The sequence below is a fragment of the Culex pipiens genome, chromosome 3 (genome assembly GCF_016801865.2).
Source record: "Culex pipiens pallens isolate TS chromosome 3, TS_CPP_V2, whole genome shotgun sequence".
Taxonomy (NCBI): Eukaryota; Metazoa; Arthropoda; class Insecta; order Diptera; family Culicidae; genus Culex; species Culex pipiens.
The window spans coordinates 157,594,005-157,608,579 of NC_068939.1; the positions used below are offsets into that span (position 1 = coordinate 157,594,005).

Consider the following 14,575-nt stretch of genomic DNA (forward strand, 5'->3'; position numbering starts at 1 on the left):
AGCAAATTCAATAGACGCGACCGAGCCGATGATGATCGTTCACGTTCACGGCCGGAAGTGCACACAAAACCTCGGTAAGGACGGATTCCCCCGACTTTTTAGTTAGCAGCAATCACCATAATGGGAAACGGAACGGAGAAAGGAATTGGCGCAGCGGGGCGATTCATCGCGATGGGAGCAAAAATCTAATTAAATGATAATGGCAACCGACGGCGCGATGCTTCGACGCGGATATGGACGGGCGGTGGCCTGTCCAATGCCGCCGGATTAGCTGACCAACTCGTCCGTCAAAGGTATCGACCGCGAGAGAGACGATTAAAGCAGTGGAATAAATTAGATGCTTCTTTTTTTGATGCGCCACTGTGATGCGTGAAATGAAAGGGGTTTTGCATAACTTTTTTTTAATCGAATTCAGATGAGTTATTTTTTAATGATTGACAAAGAATGCATCAAATTGTGGCACGTGCATTTGGTCCAAATTGAGTGAAAAACGCTATTTTGTGCAGCTTTCGATGCCTCACCTTTCGACCATCAAAGATCCCCAAAATTCGATTTCAATCCTGAGATTTTCAATAAAAACCGAAAAAAGTCCGTGAATTTTTGACACTTTTCATATGAAAGAAGTAGCAATCTTGTCGTGCTGTCTTGACACATCTCGAAAATGTAAGTTTGACAACTGGCCAAATGGTAATTCTCCGTCAACTCACACAGCAGTTGCCCCAACCCCACTTCGATTTGCGTGAAACTTTGCCCTAAGGGGTAACTTTTGTCCCTGATCACGAATCCGAGGTCCGTTTTTTTATATCGCGTGACGGAGGGACGGTACGATCCCTTCCATTTTTGAACATGCGAAAAAAGAGGTTTCAATAATTTGCAGCCTGAAACGGTGATGAGATAGAAATCTGGTGTCAAAAGGACTTTTGTGTAAAATTGTACGCTCAATTTGATGGCTTACTCAGAATTCCTAAAAAACGTATTTTTCATCGAAAAAAAAAAAACACTAAATTTCTATCTCATCACCGTCTCAGGCTGCAAATTATTGAAAAACACCTCTTTTTTCGCATGTTCAAAAATGGAAGGGGTCGTACCGTCCCTCCGTCACGAGATATCAAAAAACGGGCCTCGGATTCGTGATCAGGGACAAATGTTACCCCTTAGGACAAAGTTTTACGCAAATTGAAAAGGGGTCGGGGCAAATTTTCCCGATTTCGTGTGAGTTCGTAGAGAATTACCCCAAAGGTCAGAACGCATTTGGCACACGTACATGCCCGACTACCGTAAACGTTTCTAGTTATAACTCAGGACTCTGACAACCAAATTCAACCAAACTTTGAGACAATGCACAGAATTGTCAATCAAATAAAACTTGTTTGTTATTGTTTACATTGCGTACTCTATTTTTGTTTACTCAAGGTCAAACATTAAAACGTGGTGTTGCAGCCAACCATTGGCCACTCCACCCTAACTCCTCCTTAGTACTGTGTAAAGAAGTACCCCTCGCCAAAGCAATGTGGTGAATTACTAAATGTCACCACACTGATACACAAACACAACGTAGGGTAGATTTGACATTTGTTTATTTACGATCTGTGATTGAAGAACTTGTAATTAGCTTTTAGGACAAATGTTTCGAGTTAAGTTTAAGTGAATAAATCGTTCTCTTTACGCTTAAGCATCCGAGCAGGCAAGTCGCCTCTCGGAGCACTTGAATCCGGTGTTTTATTTATACCGCCCGAACTCTGGTCCACTGGTCGTCCGCTTCGTCTGCTGCTGGAAGGAATCGGTGAGTTGGTGGTTCTGGCCCCCGCGGAGTCGGCCCCTGGCCGAACACGTGGTGTTCTCGAAACGTCAAAAAACGACGTACGGCAAGTGCTAACTGTTGACAACTGTTGAGAAATGATTTTACTGTAAATATATTTAAATAATTTTATAATTGACTCTGAATTAAACAAACCGTCCATTATTTATGTGCTTAGAGATGTCTTTTCGTCCAATTTTTAGTGAATTCGTCTTCAATCTGCCTCTCATAGCCACATTATTTTTCAATCGGTTTAACACGGACAACCCGTTTGAAACCGACCCGTTTCTTTTTATAACATCCAATCAGGAGCTCTACAACCAAGAGCAAACAACTGCTGGCAGAACCAATACCCAGTGCTAGCCAAGCCGGCGATAGATCTTCAATTGCAAGCATGGTCTTTATAACGGTCATAGGTTTGAATCGTAAGCGACGGTAAAAACTTTCCACCACGTGACACTCTTTGAAATAGTCAAAGAACCCTGCCTCGAAAAACGCACTCTCTGACCACTCTAGAAACTCCTGCAACGGGTTATGGTCAGATGTTGCCATCGCCCCAACAAGTAATCCCAACGTTTCATCCATAATAACGTACGAGCCTTGTTGCGAATGATCATCACTGTAAAATATGGGAAGGTACAACTCCGACTTGATTCTCGTAGCAAGATATGCGCTGGTGTGGTCCATTTCGAACAGGGTATCGGAGCTGTTCATGAGGGTACCCTTTAACAAGCTCAAATCTAAATTACCAAGGTTTTTGAAAGGTGCTTTGGTTGGCATGCCAGACGCCACCAGCTCCTCAATAGTTTTGACGGTCCTGAGCGTTGGCTTGCTGGTCATCATCGAGATGATCTTCGTTTCGTAAGCGTTTGTAATCAGAAAGAAGAAGATGATGAACGCCAGCAGAATCATCTTCTCCCAGCGATTGGCCTTGTGCAAATCGTAACGTTCCAGTCCACAGATCAACAACAGCGCGGGATCATTTCTGAAGAAGGAAGGCATCGTGAAACTGACCAATTCCAGCGAGATGATAATCACCAGAAGTGCAGCCCATGCTTCTGTTGTGAATGGAGCCACAAACAGCTCAAATACGGTCAAGGTGCGGCCTCTGGGTACCAGAACAACGTGGGTGTCTGGTATTTTCAAATAAATCAAATCCATTGAATTTTTTATGGTCGGGAACAGTACATCCACCGTCACGTCAATAAAGCTATTAGACATGAACAGTAGGAAGCATTCACTGAGCAGTGGATATTTTATGCACGGATTCAAAACCCTTCGCGAAGTTGTGTTCAAATGCTTTGCCACTTCCTGAATCCAACGACGATTAACTGTTAGTTCCAACATTGGCATATGATTATAGCTGGGATCTATTGTCGTATAGGTGATAGCAAATCCGCGCAAGTCACGAAAATTACTCGTTAAAAGATCTTTGGGAGGCGGAAAGTACTGCCACATTTGCCGAATTTGGCCTTCCTTTGTTGGTTTTATTACCAACTTTCGATTAGTACCCAAAAATGCAACCTTACTGAATCGAAATGCCGCTATCATATCATTCATAAAGTAAAAGTATCTTCCATCAATCATGTCTACAAAAATCAAAATTTTCGTATGCGCCCTACAATCCATTATCAAATTCATAAATTTCTTAGAAAATTTTCTAGCATCGGAAAATACACTTCCAGCGTGAATAATCAACAGCGAGGGATTTTTCGGATACGCGTGAGGATCCCCTTGGAAATTTCCATCGACCACGTGTTTCACCACGTGGTCAAGGCGAGGTGATCGTAGCACTTCATCGAACGCACTGTTAAGCACGGGTCGCTGGTGCAAGTCGAAGAAAATACACTCGAATGTTCCAACTTGGCGACGCGTTAAATATTGAATCACCGAAATTGTGTAGCTCGTCAGCTCTGCGAAGTAGTTTCCACTAGCCAGGGTGAAAGCTGCTGTCACTAAGAGGAATACCGCTGACCTGGAGCACGTCATGCTAACGAATAAATGTTTAGTTAGTAATGGAAAAGATTTACGTCAAGAAATTACAAATGATTTCTTATCATGAAATCAAGCAATATCGCTGATGAAACAATTAATTTAATTGGAGTGAAAAAAATCAGATACAGCAATATAGGGGAAATAAACCCATTTTAAGCCTAGTAAGCGGTCTTGTTTGAATGATGCTGGATAATCTGGAGTGTTCCTTGAAATTCAGTAAAACCAAGTACACCAACGAGTAGAGCAACTTTTTGTGAACATTTCTGTTTATTTTCAATTTTATTAAAAGTTATGCTATTCCTTTTACAAGCACTTCAAAAAAATATTTCAAAAACGCATTCTAATCAGTCGTGTGCATTGGGCCACGCCCATTTTTGTATTTTCAGCTTAGTTCTTTTTTTCTTCCAACGCTCGTTTGGGTCTGCTTCGTGCTGCCAAAATTGATTGAATTTTGAACGAACACTCACGAAAAATAGCATTTATGGAGAAAGTTTCCTGGCAACACCACGAGCGCTGCTGGTGGTGTTGGTGGCCACCCTTTGTTCTTTATTTGCCTTCGCTTCTCGCTCGGTTTTCTTCAACCTTCGATTGGAATGGGTAGTCAAAATTCAAACGTCAGATGACTTAGCGCGTTTGTTTTTTTGATGGCGCTGCTTACTTACATTTATTTACATTTTTCGGGATTATTTTTCAAGTGGGTGACTAAGAAATGGTCAAAAGAACATGTTGCCGGTAGTTGGAAGCAATTTTATATCTTAAGCGCTATGAAATCGTTAGCGCAAGTAAAAAGATATTGATGGCGACTTTCGTTAAGCAGTTAACCTCTGATCTTGCGTGTGGATGTGTGTGCCTCCAAAATGATGAGAAATGGTCTCGCAAAATAGAAATTATGATCAAAAGTGCATTAAATTTGATCTTTTTGGCCAGTAAATGGCATAAATTTGCGTGCTTACTCGAGGCGGTGCTGTTGCTGGTAAGTTTATAGCCTAAATAGTATTTTTGGAGCTTTAATCGAACATCAAACTCTCCATATGACGAAGATAGGTGTTTGATTAGAAAGGGTATATTTCCCCTACTTGAAAGGACAGTTCATAAACAACGTGATTTTTTGTAGATTGTAGCGTCTTTCTAGACAAAACCACACAAATGTTGTTTTTTTGATTTGTTTGTTTTAACTGGGTTAGTCTAGATTTTGTTTTGTTACTATCTCTATCTCTCTCTCTCTCTCTCTCTCTCTCTCTGTCTCTCTCTCTCTCTCTCTTTCTCTTACAATTCTTTCAGAATTTTAAACATAGAAATTGGAAATCTACAAAAAGAAAATCCTAACTTAATTCAATTTCCTCGGCATTTACATAAAGAATTTTTTTTCCACCTACTACATTTTGGTATGATTTCAGGGTATTTTAACATCTATACCTAGGCAACCAAGGGCACATTTTGGACTCTGTTATTTGCCCAAGTAATACCAAAATTTGATTTTCCTGTGTTATTTACCCCTCCTCGGGGGAATTGATAGCCGGGGTGACTTTAAAAGGTTTAAGATTATTCCGTCAAATAAAGAGTACAAATTAAACACGTACTTAATGGTTTGGGATTATACTGACCGTGAGAAGTGTTCAAAGTACTTTAAGAATAAGTTTTCATAAAATTTTGAAAAGGTTAAAAAATCAGTTATCACTGGAACGCCCAACGCATGTCCAACTAACACGGACGCCTAAGCCTCCCAAAAAAGTTGGAACGGTAACTTCAACTCGCTGGTTCTCGGGCATAACTCAACCAATCGGGACGATTCTTGTTTCCAGGGATTTGTAAGAATGTCTAGATGATCCTAAAATTTTGCAGAACTTGATTTGAACAAATTTGCAATTTCTGCGACTGAAAACATCGTTCCACCTATTTTTAAAAACAACAGCCTCCGCGGAATTTTGGGTGTTTTTTTTACACGCGAAAAAAAAAGTTGGAACGATGTTTTTGATCGCAGAAATAACAGATTTGATCAAATTGAGTTCTGCAAAGTTCTAGGATCATCTAGACATCCTAACAAATCACTGGAAAAAAGAATTGTCTTGATTGGGTGAGTTATGCCCGAGAATCAGCGAGTTGAAGTTACCGTTCCAACTTTTTTTGGAGCCTTGGGCGTTGGAATGTTAAGGGGTTTCATACATGTAAATCAGCAAAAATGTCAGGGGTTGATATGAGCACACACTTGAACTTTTTTGAAACCTGTTTTCAGGACATTATAATATACATTTTCATCTATTAACAGAACAAATTTCAAGACATTTGGTTGTAACGTTGTCAAGATATAGGTGTTTATGTTAGCAGTTTAAAAAATCGGGTGCCACAATATCTAATCCAATAAAGAAAATATCTCAATATTTCTTCGAACAAATCGGCTAAAAATTTTGGTGAACCCGTTAAACCAGGCCTGCCCAACGTCCGGCCCGCGGGCCGGATCCAGCTTGTGAAGCCATTTTATCCGGCCCGCGACGGCTTTTCAAAATAGTTCTATGACCGGCCCTTAAGGCAGTTCATGAAGTATTAAATAAATTAATTTATTGTCTGAATTAAAAAAATAAGCTTGAGATCAAATTTCAACATATTATAAAAACAATCTTCATGTTTGAATTTAATTCTTATAATTTTTATATTGATATTTTTTAACTGAAAAATTGTGCAGGAAAACAAAACTATCAATTTCGTAAAATTGTGAAATTTATGAAAAAACTTGGATTGTTGTCTTAAAATTTAGAAAAAAGAGACTAAATGTTATTTCTTTCAGTTTTAACTGCGTTTACTTCAAATTGAAGTTTTTTACTATTTTCTTTTTTTAAATAAATAAGTAAGTAAAACTTATGTATTTTTCCAGAACAACTTTTTAGTAATAAAGTTTAAAAAAAAAGCTTAAAAAATCAAATAACTCATACTGAAAATAGATCGCTGCAAATATTTTAAAAATATAAAAAAATGTACCAATAACTTCAAAAAATTGCAACGATCATTGAAATAGTATTTAAAAAATATATCAAGGTATTTAATTGCAATCGTCAAAAACAATATCTATACAATTTTAAACAAACAAAAATTAAAAAAGTCAAATAAACACATTTTTGAGTGTTATCTTTGTTTTTCATTCTTAAAATCAAGATATATGAATCATATTTGCAACACTAGTTCTTTTATGTTTTTACTAAAAAAAATGAAAAAAATGTGTTTACTTTTTCAACTTTTATCAAATATTAGTTCCGGCCCGCCACTGCTTCAGAAAAATCAGATCTGGCCCCCAGGGCCAAAAGGTTTGGCACCACTGCGTTAAACCAATTCTGTGTGCATGACGAGGCCAATTTTCAAAAGTTTATTTTTAAAAAAGATAAAAATATTTTTAATGTTTTTCATATTTAAAAAAAACCTTAGTTTTTGATTTTGGTATTTTTTTAAAAAAAAAGCAGAATTTCAAAATCAGGCTTCATCTTGCATACGGGATGTGTCTTGAGAGTCTTCACCTCACATTTCAGCCAATTTGGTCCATCCCGTCTCGAGTTATCGTGGCACCCGTAAATCAACTCGGTGTTTAGAGGAAAAAACGAACAGAAAGTTTGACAGGTTGCTTTACGCATAGCAAAGCTTTTGAGCTTAAATCGTCTTTTACTCAGTTTAATCATGAAAAATCTTCATAAAACTTTCAGGAGTGATAAAAAAATCATTTTTTAGAGGATTTAATAAATTCCCGACACTATGATTTTATTTGATTTTCGACATGCACGTAACCCCTTTACATTTATTAAAAAATATGATGAATAGGATTATTTTAATATTCTGTCATGAAAAAATTTCATGATTTTCTCAACGAAGTTGACTTTATAGCTGTCGGCCACCATTGCTAGTACCAACCACTAGTGTCTTCCTTTTATCTACAAGGGCTTTGCCGCCCTGGGCTCCTAAGTGTATGTCCTAAGTATGGCGCCCTCCGCGGGATTCGAACCGGCGACCTCTGGATTATGAGTCCAGTGCGCGGTTCGTTTGATCCACACGGGCGGAACACATGATTTTCTCAACGAATATGAATTTCAATCGGAAAATGGAATGTTTTTTAAGATTTTTCAGACAATTTTCCACTAGGAGAAGATAACATTAGTTTGTAAACATTAAATTTAATTTGTTTTTGAAACACATTAAAAAAAAATCTCTAAATTTTCAGTTGAACAGTTGTTTCGAAAAAAAAATGCAATATGAATCTATATTTTCGTAAACAAAACTTGGTTTGAAGGATTTGTCTTTGTTTTAACAATTTTACCTTAAATTTATATGTATTTTGTTTGAAATCTTACAAACTTAATTAATTTAAAAAATACAATGATTTATTTCATAGCAGCAATCCAAGTAATGGTACATCTGTACCTCATATTTTAACAAGAAAACTATGGCTATTAAAGTCACCTCAGAATTCAAAATATTTTTTTTAAGAATTCAATCGGTCCGAAAAATCAGGAGCGACATTTTTTTTCAAGAAACTCCAAAATTTTAATGAAAATCTCATCAACTGAAAACAATCTGAAATGCATTTCCCTTCGTTTAAAATCATATTTAGTATGTCTGGGATCGATTAAAACTACTTTGAATGTTTGTGAAATTCCAATGTACAGTACCGCAAACTTTTTTTTTTCGACGAAATAAAAATTTTGTCAATGCTTTGATATTTTGAAAACTAATGATTGCAAAACAACTGGGCAGGTGTAAGATGCATTTCAAAACACATTTTTCATGCAAATGTTAATACTACGGGTTGTTATTTCAATTTTGATTTACAAAGTACAGCTCACAAGATTACAAAACAAATTTTAAAATTTAAACCAAGATCAGAATAATTTTCAAGAAATCGTCTGTTGTGTGCTATCTTGTGACAACGACAATTTAGTACTTTTCTAGAAAATCGATTTCTAAAGCTTGATGATAAATATTTCCAAAACCATGAATTATAGAGCCAAACTTTTTGAAGCAATCGGTTTGTATACTATCGCTTAACAAACGCTCCAAGTTTTAACTAATTTGGTTTTAAAAGATACAGTAAATTATGTAATCAAAAATCTGAAAAGCACGTGTCACAAGTGTGTTTTGAAAGTAAAATTGTACTACGTGTCACAAGTGTGCACAGAATTCCCATACAAACTAAAATAAGCTCAAATCAATGGTTTAATCCACTTAATCAGTAAATTTTGAAAATCAAAAGGCGGAATTGCTCTTAATAAAAAAGTATCAACACAAATTTGTGAAAAATATGTAACATTTTCCACATTTTCCAACAACATGTATGACGTGTCACAAGTGTGCGCGATCATTTTGATGATAAATTGGTCTATGTCACAAGTATGTATTGTGATATCCGGGAAACGGAAGCGTGTTCCCAAAATCGGGTTAAAGCATCTTTTAGTGTTTTGTTAAGTATAGCAAAACGTCATCATTTACTCATTTTCGACCAAAATAGTCTATGTCACAAGATAGCACACAGCAGACGAAATATCATTTTTTTCAGGAATTCCCGATTGTTCCCGTTCCCGAGATTTTTGTTACCCAAAGAAATTGGACCCCCTATAGTGAATCTGTGACAATTTATTTATTTATTTTACCAACTGGGTTAACATGTACGATTCGCTTCACTGCGGCCCGTTTTTGCTTATAAAATCCAACTGGTAACTCGCAGCAAAACAGCAAAACACTTGCCACAAAACCAACCCCTAATGCGATCCACGCTGGCGCGAGATCATCAATTCCGAGCAATGTCCTTCCATTTTCCGCCTGCGGTTGGGTTCTGCGACGATGGTAGAAATATTTCATTTTCATCCGTTCGGTGTAATGGTCCAACAGTCCACCTTCGACAAAAGTTGCGTGCGAGGCCTCCAGAACGCCCTGCAATGGGTTACGATCACTGGTCTGCAGAGCTCCGATTAGCAGTCCGAGCGTTTCTGCCATGATCAGGTACGATGTCCGTTGCAGACTGTAGTCAAAGTGGTAAATGGGAAGGAATATTTCCGACTTGGTTCTGGTTGCTAGATAGGCGCTTACTCCATCCATTGAGGACAGATCTTCCGTTGCATTCTGAAGGGTTTTGTTTAATTGACCCAAATCTAATTTGATAACATGATTGAAGTTTGCTTTTGTCGGAATTTCAGCTTTAACCAGCTCCTCAATTGTCTTGATGGATCTATGCGTTGGCTTGCTGGCCATCATGGAAATGATTTTAGTTTCGTACGCGTTTGTCATTAGAAAGAAGAAGATTATAAATGCAAAAAAAATCATTTTTTCCCAGCGCTTGGCCTTGTGCAAATCGTAGCGTTCCAGTCCACAGATCAAAAAGAGCGCGGGATCATTCTTGAACTGGGAAGGCAGTATGAAACTGAGCACTTCTAGCGATATGATGATCAACAGTAGCAAAATCCATGCTTCGGTTGTAAACGGTGCTTTGAACAGCTCAAAAACATTCAGCGTTCTACCTCTTGGCACCAGAATTACATTGGTCTCGGGATCTTTCAAGTATATCAAATCCATAGTGTTGTTTGCTGCTACAAAAAGTCTATCTAACGTAATGTCAATGTCATTATGAGACATGAACTTTTTGAAACATAAATTTACTAATTTATCTTCTTTGCACGGATTCAAAATGCGTCGTAATGTAGCATTCAAATGTTTTGCCATTTCTGAAATCCATTGAAAATGGACAATTAATTCAGCTATATGTTCAGTGTTGAACGTAGGATCAAGTGTTGTGTATTTAATAGCCGATCCATGCATGTTTTGCACATTACTTCTTAAAAGATTTTCGAAACTTGGAAAGTGTTGCCACACATACTGAATCTGGCCTTGATTTGAAGTCCGAACTATCAGTTTTTGATTCGTTCCCAAAAATGCTACCTTGCTGAACCGAAATCCTGCTACCAATTCATTAATGCAGTGGAAATGCGTTCCACGATAATCCAGATTTACAAAAACCAGCATTTTTGTCTTGGCACTAAACTGAAAAAAAGTGTGCGCCAAATTGTTCGGTATCTGTCTGACATTGACGTAGCTAGCACCTGCGTGCACCAAAACCAGCGACGGATCCCTCGGGTACTCCTCGGGATCTCCCTCAAAATTACTTCCAATCACAAACTTCACCACGTGATCAAGCTTGGGCGAGCGTAGAACATCACCGAGCACGGTATCGAAGGGGTTTCTTCGCTGCAGGTCCACAACGACACACTCGAATGTCCCACCCGGCTGTCCAAGGGAAAGATGTTGAATCACCGCGATGGTGTAGCTGGTCAGCTCTGCCAGGTAGCGTTCGCTTGCCAGACAGCCAGCTATGGCCACGAGTAGAAGCGTAGGTCCGAACAACGCCATAGTCGAGAGGTAAGTGAATGCAAGCAATCACGTGAGTGTTGCTTTTAATTTCCGAAAAAATTGAAAAAAATGAAATTATCGGGCCCATCAAATTTGACGAAGCTAGGGAATCGGATTTGAGCTGGAATCGGATAAGATCAACATAGCTGGTGATGTCAGAATGTTGGAATGTAATGAAGGGAAAAGTACATTAAAACAGCTCTAGCTTTTGAAAAAAAATAAAATAATGTAAATGACTTTTTCTAAAGGTATTCCGTTACAGTTTCAAGATCCTCGTGTCAGTCAATAATTCTCGTAACATCCCCGGCAGACGGTAACAACAAAATTCAAGCCTTTTCAATAACAAATACTGTTAAAATAACAAAAATTGTTATGGAATCTTCTTGATAAATCAATTTATGCATAAGGGTTTAATAGCAGTTTAAGTTATCATAACAAAATTTGTTATTAGTCTGATATTGGTTAAAAAAAAAAAAAAAAAGCCAAAACAACTTTGGAATAACATTTTTTGTTATGAAAGAATACCTCCAACTGTTATTGGGATGATCGGATTATTTGTTGAAATAACAAAAAATAATAACAAATATTTGTTCGAAGAATAACCACGGACGAACGGACATGACACGGGGTTTCAAAAAGTGAAGCAGGTTTTCTTTTACTTCTTCTTGGCGAAAATCTGCGCAAGCGAGATCCCTTATGTAAAAAGCTTTGCGCCACGTGGTTTTAAACGTAAACAAAGCCAGCTGGGTAATTCTCCGCCAACTCACACAGCAGTTGCCCCGACCCCTCTTCGATTTGCGTGAAACTTTGTCCTAAGGGGTAACTTTTGTCCCTGATCACGAATCCGAGGTCCGTTTTTTGATATCTCGTGACGGAGGGGCGGTACGACCCCTTCCATTTTTGAACATGCGAAAAAAGAGGTGTTTTTCAATAATTTGCAGCCTGAAACGGTGATGAGATGGAAATTTGGTGTCAAAGGGACTTTTATGTAAAATTAGACGCCCGATTTGATGGCGTACTCAGAATTCCGAAAAAACGTATTTTTCATCGAAAAAAAACTAAAATAGTTTTAAAAATTCTCCCATTTTCCGTTACTCGACTGTAAAAATTTTTGGAACATGTCATTTTATGGGAAATTTAATGTACTTTTCGAATCTACATTGACCCAGAGGGGTCATTTTTTTCATTTAGAACAAAATTTTTCATTTTAAAATTTCGTGTTTTTTTCTAACTTTGCAGGGTTATTTTTTAAAGTGTAACAATGTTCTACAAAGTTGTAGAGCAGACAATTACAAAAATGTTGATATATAGACATAAGGGGTTTGCTTATAAACATCACGAGTTATCGCGATTTTACGAAAAAAAGTTTTGAAAAAGTTGGTCGTCATCGATTATGGCCGTTCATGGTCACCCGCGACAGACACGGGCGACGAAACAAAGAGAAACGCAAAAAGTAACTTTTTCATTTTGTTCTAAATGAAAAAATGACCCTTCTGGGTCAATGTAGATTCGAAAAGTACGTTAAATTTCCCATAAAATGACATGTTCCAAAATTTTTTACAGTCGAGTAACGGAAAATGGGAGAATTTTTAAAACTATTTTAGTGTTTTTTTCGATGAAAAATACGTATTTTTGGAATTCTGAGTACGCCATCAAATTGGGCGTCTAATTTTACATAAAAGTTCCTTTGACACCAAATTTCTATCTCATCACCGTTTCAGGCAGCAAATTATTGAAAAACACCTCTTTTTTGCATGTTCAAAAATGGAAGGGGTCGTACCGCCCCTCCGTCACGAGATATCAAAAACCGGACCTCGGATTCGTGATCAGGGACAAAAGTTACCCCTTAGGACAAAGTTTCACGCAAATCGAAGAGGGGTCGGGGCAACTTTTCCCGATTTCGTGTGAGTTGGTAGAGAATTACCCAGCTGATGATGCAAATTCTTGGGCACTTTTTGAAATGGTCTTATGAATTTATATTAAGAATACAATTTCTATAATTTTTTCGGTAATTTTAGTATCCATGATAAATTACATAGAATAATAAAGACAAACTAAATCCCAAAAAACTGTTTCTTGCACCATACTAATGCTAAATGTTTTAATTAATTATTGCATAAGACATTTTGAGAAATCACGTGTAATCGCGTGATGCTACTTCGACAACTTGAATGTAGATAGCGCAAGTGATAGTTTGCTTCAGAAATTTGAAGAAAATTTGTTCCTGTTGTCATGTCCGTTCGTCCGTGGAATAACTAAAAGTGTTATTATTCCGTTATTACAATAACAATCCTATAACAAAAAAATTAAAACGACAAATCTTGTTATAAATAACATAAAATTTTTCAAATATCAAAAAATATTATTCGCAAGTTATTTCTGTCGGCTCGGGTGTATGGGTATCATATAATCGGACTTTTGTTTTTAAAAAACTGATTTTTTAAAAGTATTTTTTCAAAGTGCGTAGTTTTGTGAAAATTTCGAGATTTTTTAAAAAAAACTTTTGAAATGTATGATCTTTGATACTACTATTGTAAAAAACTTAATTTGTTAGTATATTTTTGAAAATACGTAGTTTTGTGAAAATTTTGAATACATGTTACACAAAAATTATCATCACTTTCGAAATGTATGAAAAAAATCCCGATTATTTGAAAAAAAAATGAAATAGGAAAAAATAAAAATAAATAGGACAAAAATAACAGCTATCACTCTCCCATCTCTCTCCTATCGCTAATCCCGGGCGGGAGCGGTGACAAATGGGTAATTTTTATTACTAATCACTTCACAGGCGGAAAAAATGAATAAAGATAAGCGGCAATGAAAGGTACTCGCTTCATGATTCCAGGAACGGCATCCTTTCACATTTGCGGGACTGAAAGCTTTTCCATTTGAGGAACGATTTGAAGAAGGGTTCTTTGAACATTATTTGCTTAATGATGATATTTTGTATTGTTATGTGTTTAAAAAGAAGATCTTGTTTGTGTTTGAGATTAAAATTTTTGCAATGCAAAAGAAAACAAATAAGATCAAAAAAAATTGGCTACAATAAATTTCCCCACAAGGAAAAAAAGTCTCAAAATCATGAATCCAGGCTCAACTCCCTAGGGAGTGACCTGAATGTAACCTTTTTTTTTGCACTCCCAACTCCAACCCCCCTTTGAATCCTTGCGGAATTTTAGGCGATCCCGGGTCAACCCGTACGACCTCCCCCGCAAAAAGTTTGTTATTGTTATGCAGGACGGCCATCCCTTCGTCAGACCCCAGCTGGGCGTGTGATTGTGTGCGTGTGTATGTGTGAATTTTTTACCCCTTGGGGTTGACCCTCTGGAAAAGCCCACCCTTAATTTGCGTGGTGAGGATAAATTAAACATTGACTTTCACCTCTCCCCCACTCGACGGGGTCAA

The 14,575-nt window shown here is 37.4% G+C and overlaps 1 protein-coding gene across 1 annotated transcript; it reads right to left on the reverse strand.

Moving 5' to 3' along the window:
- Positions 1 to 3,728: 3,728 nt before the first annotated feature.
- LOC128093406 (uncharacterized) lies at positions 3,729 to 11,167 on the reverse strand. The gene is made up of 3 exons (XM_052710007.1): positions 10,861 to 11,167; positions 9,524 to 10,314; positions 3,729 to 3,788 (listed from the first exon to the last, which is right to left on the reverse strand). The coding sequence occupies exons 1-3, from the start codon at positions 11,165 to 11,167 to the stop codon at positions 3,729 to 3,731; spliced, it is 1,158 nt and encodes a 385-aa protein (XP_052565967.1).
- Between the last annotated feature and the right edge of the window lie 3,408 nt (positions 11,168 to 14,575).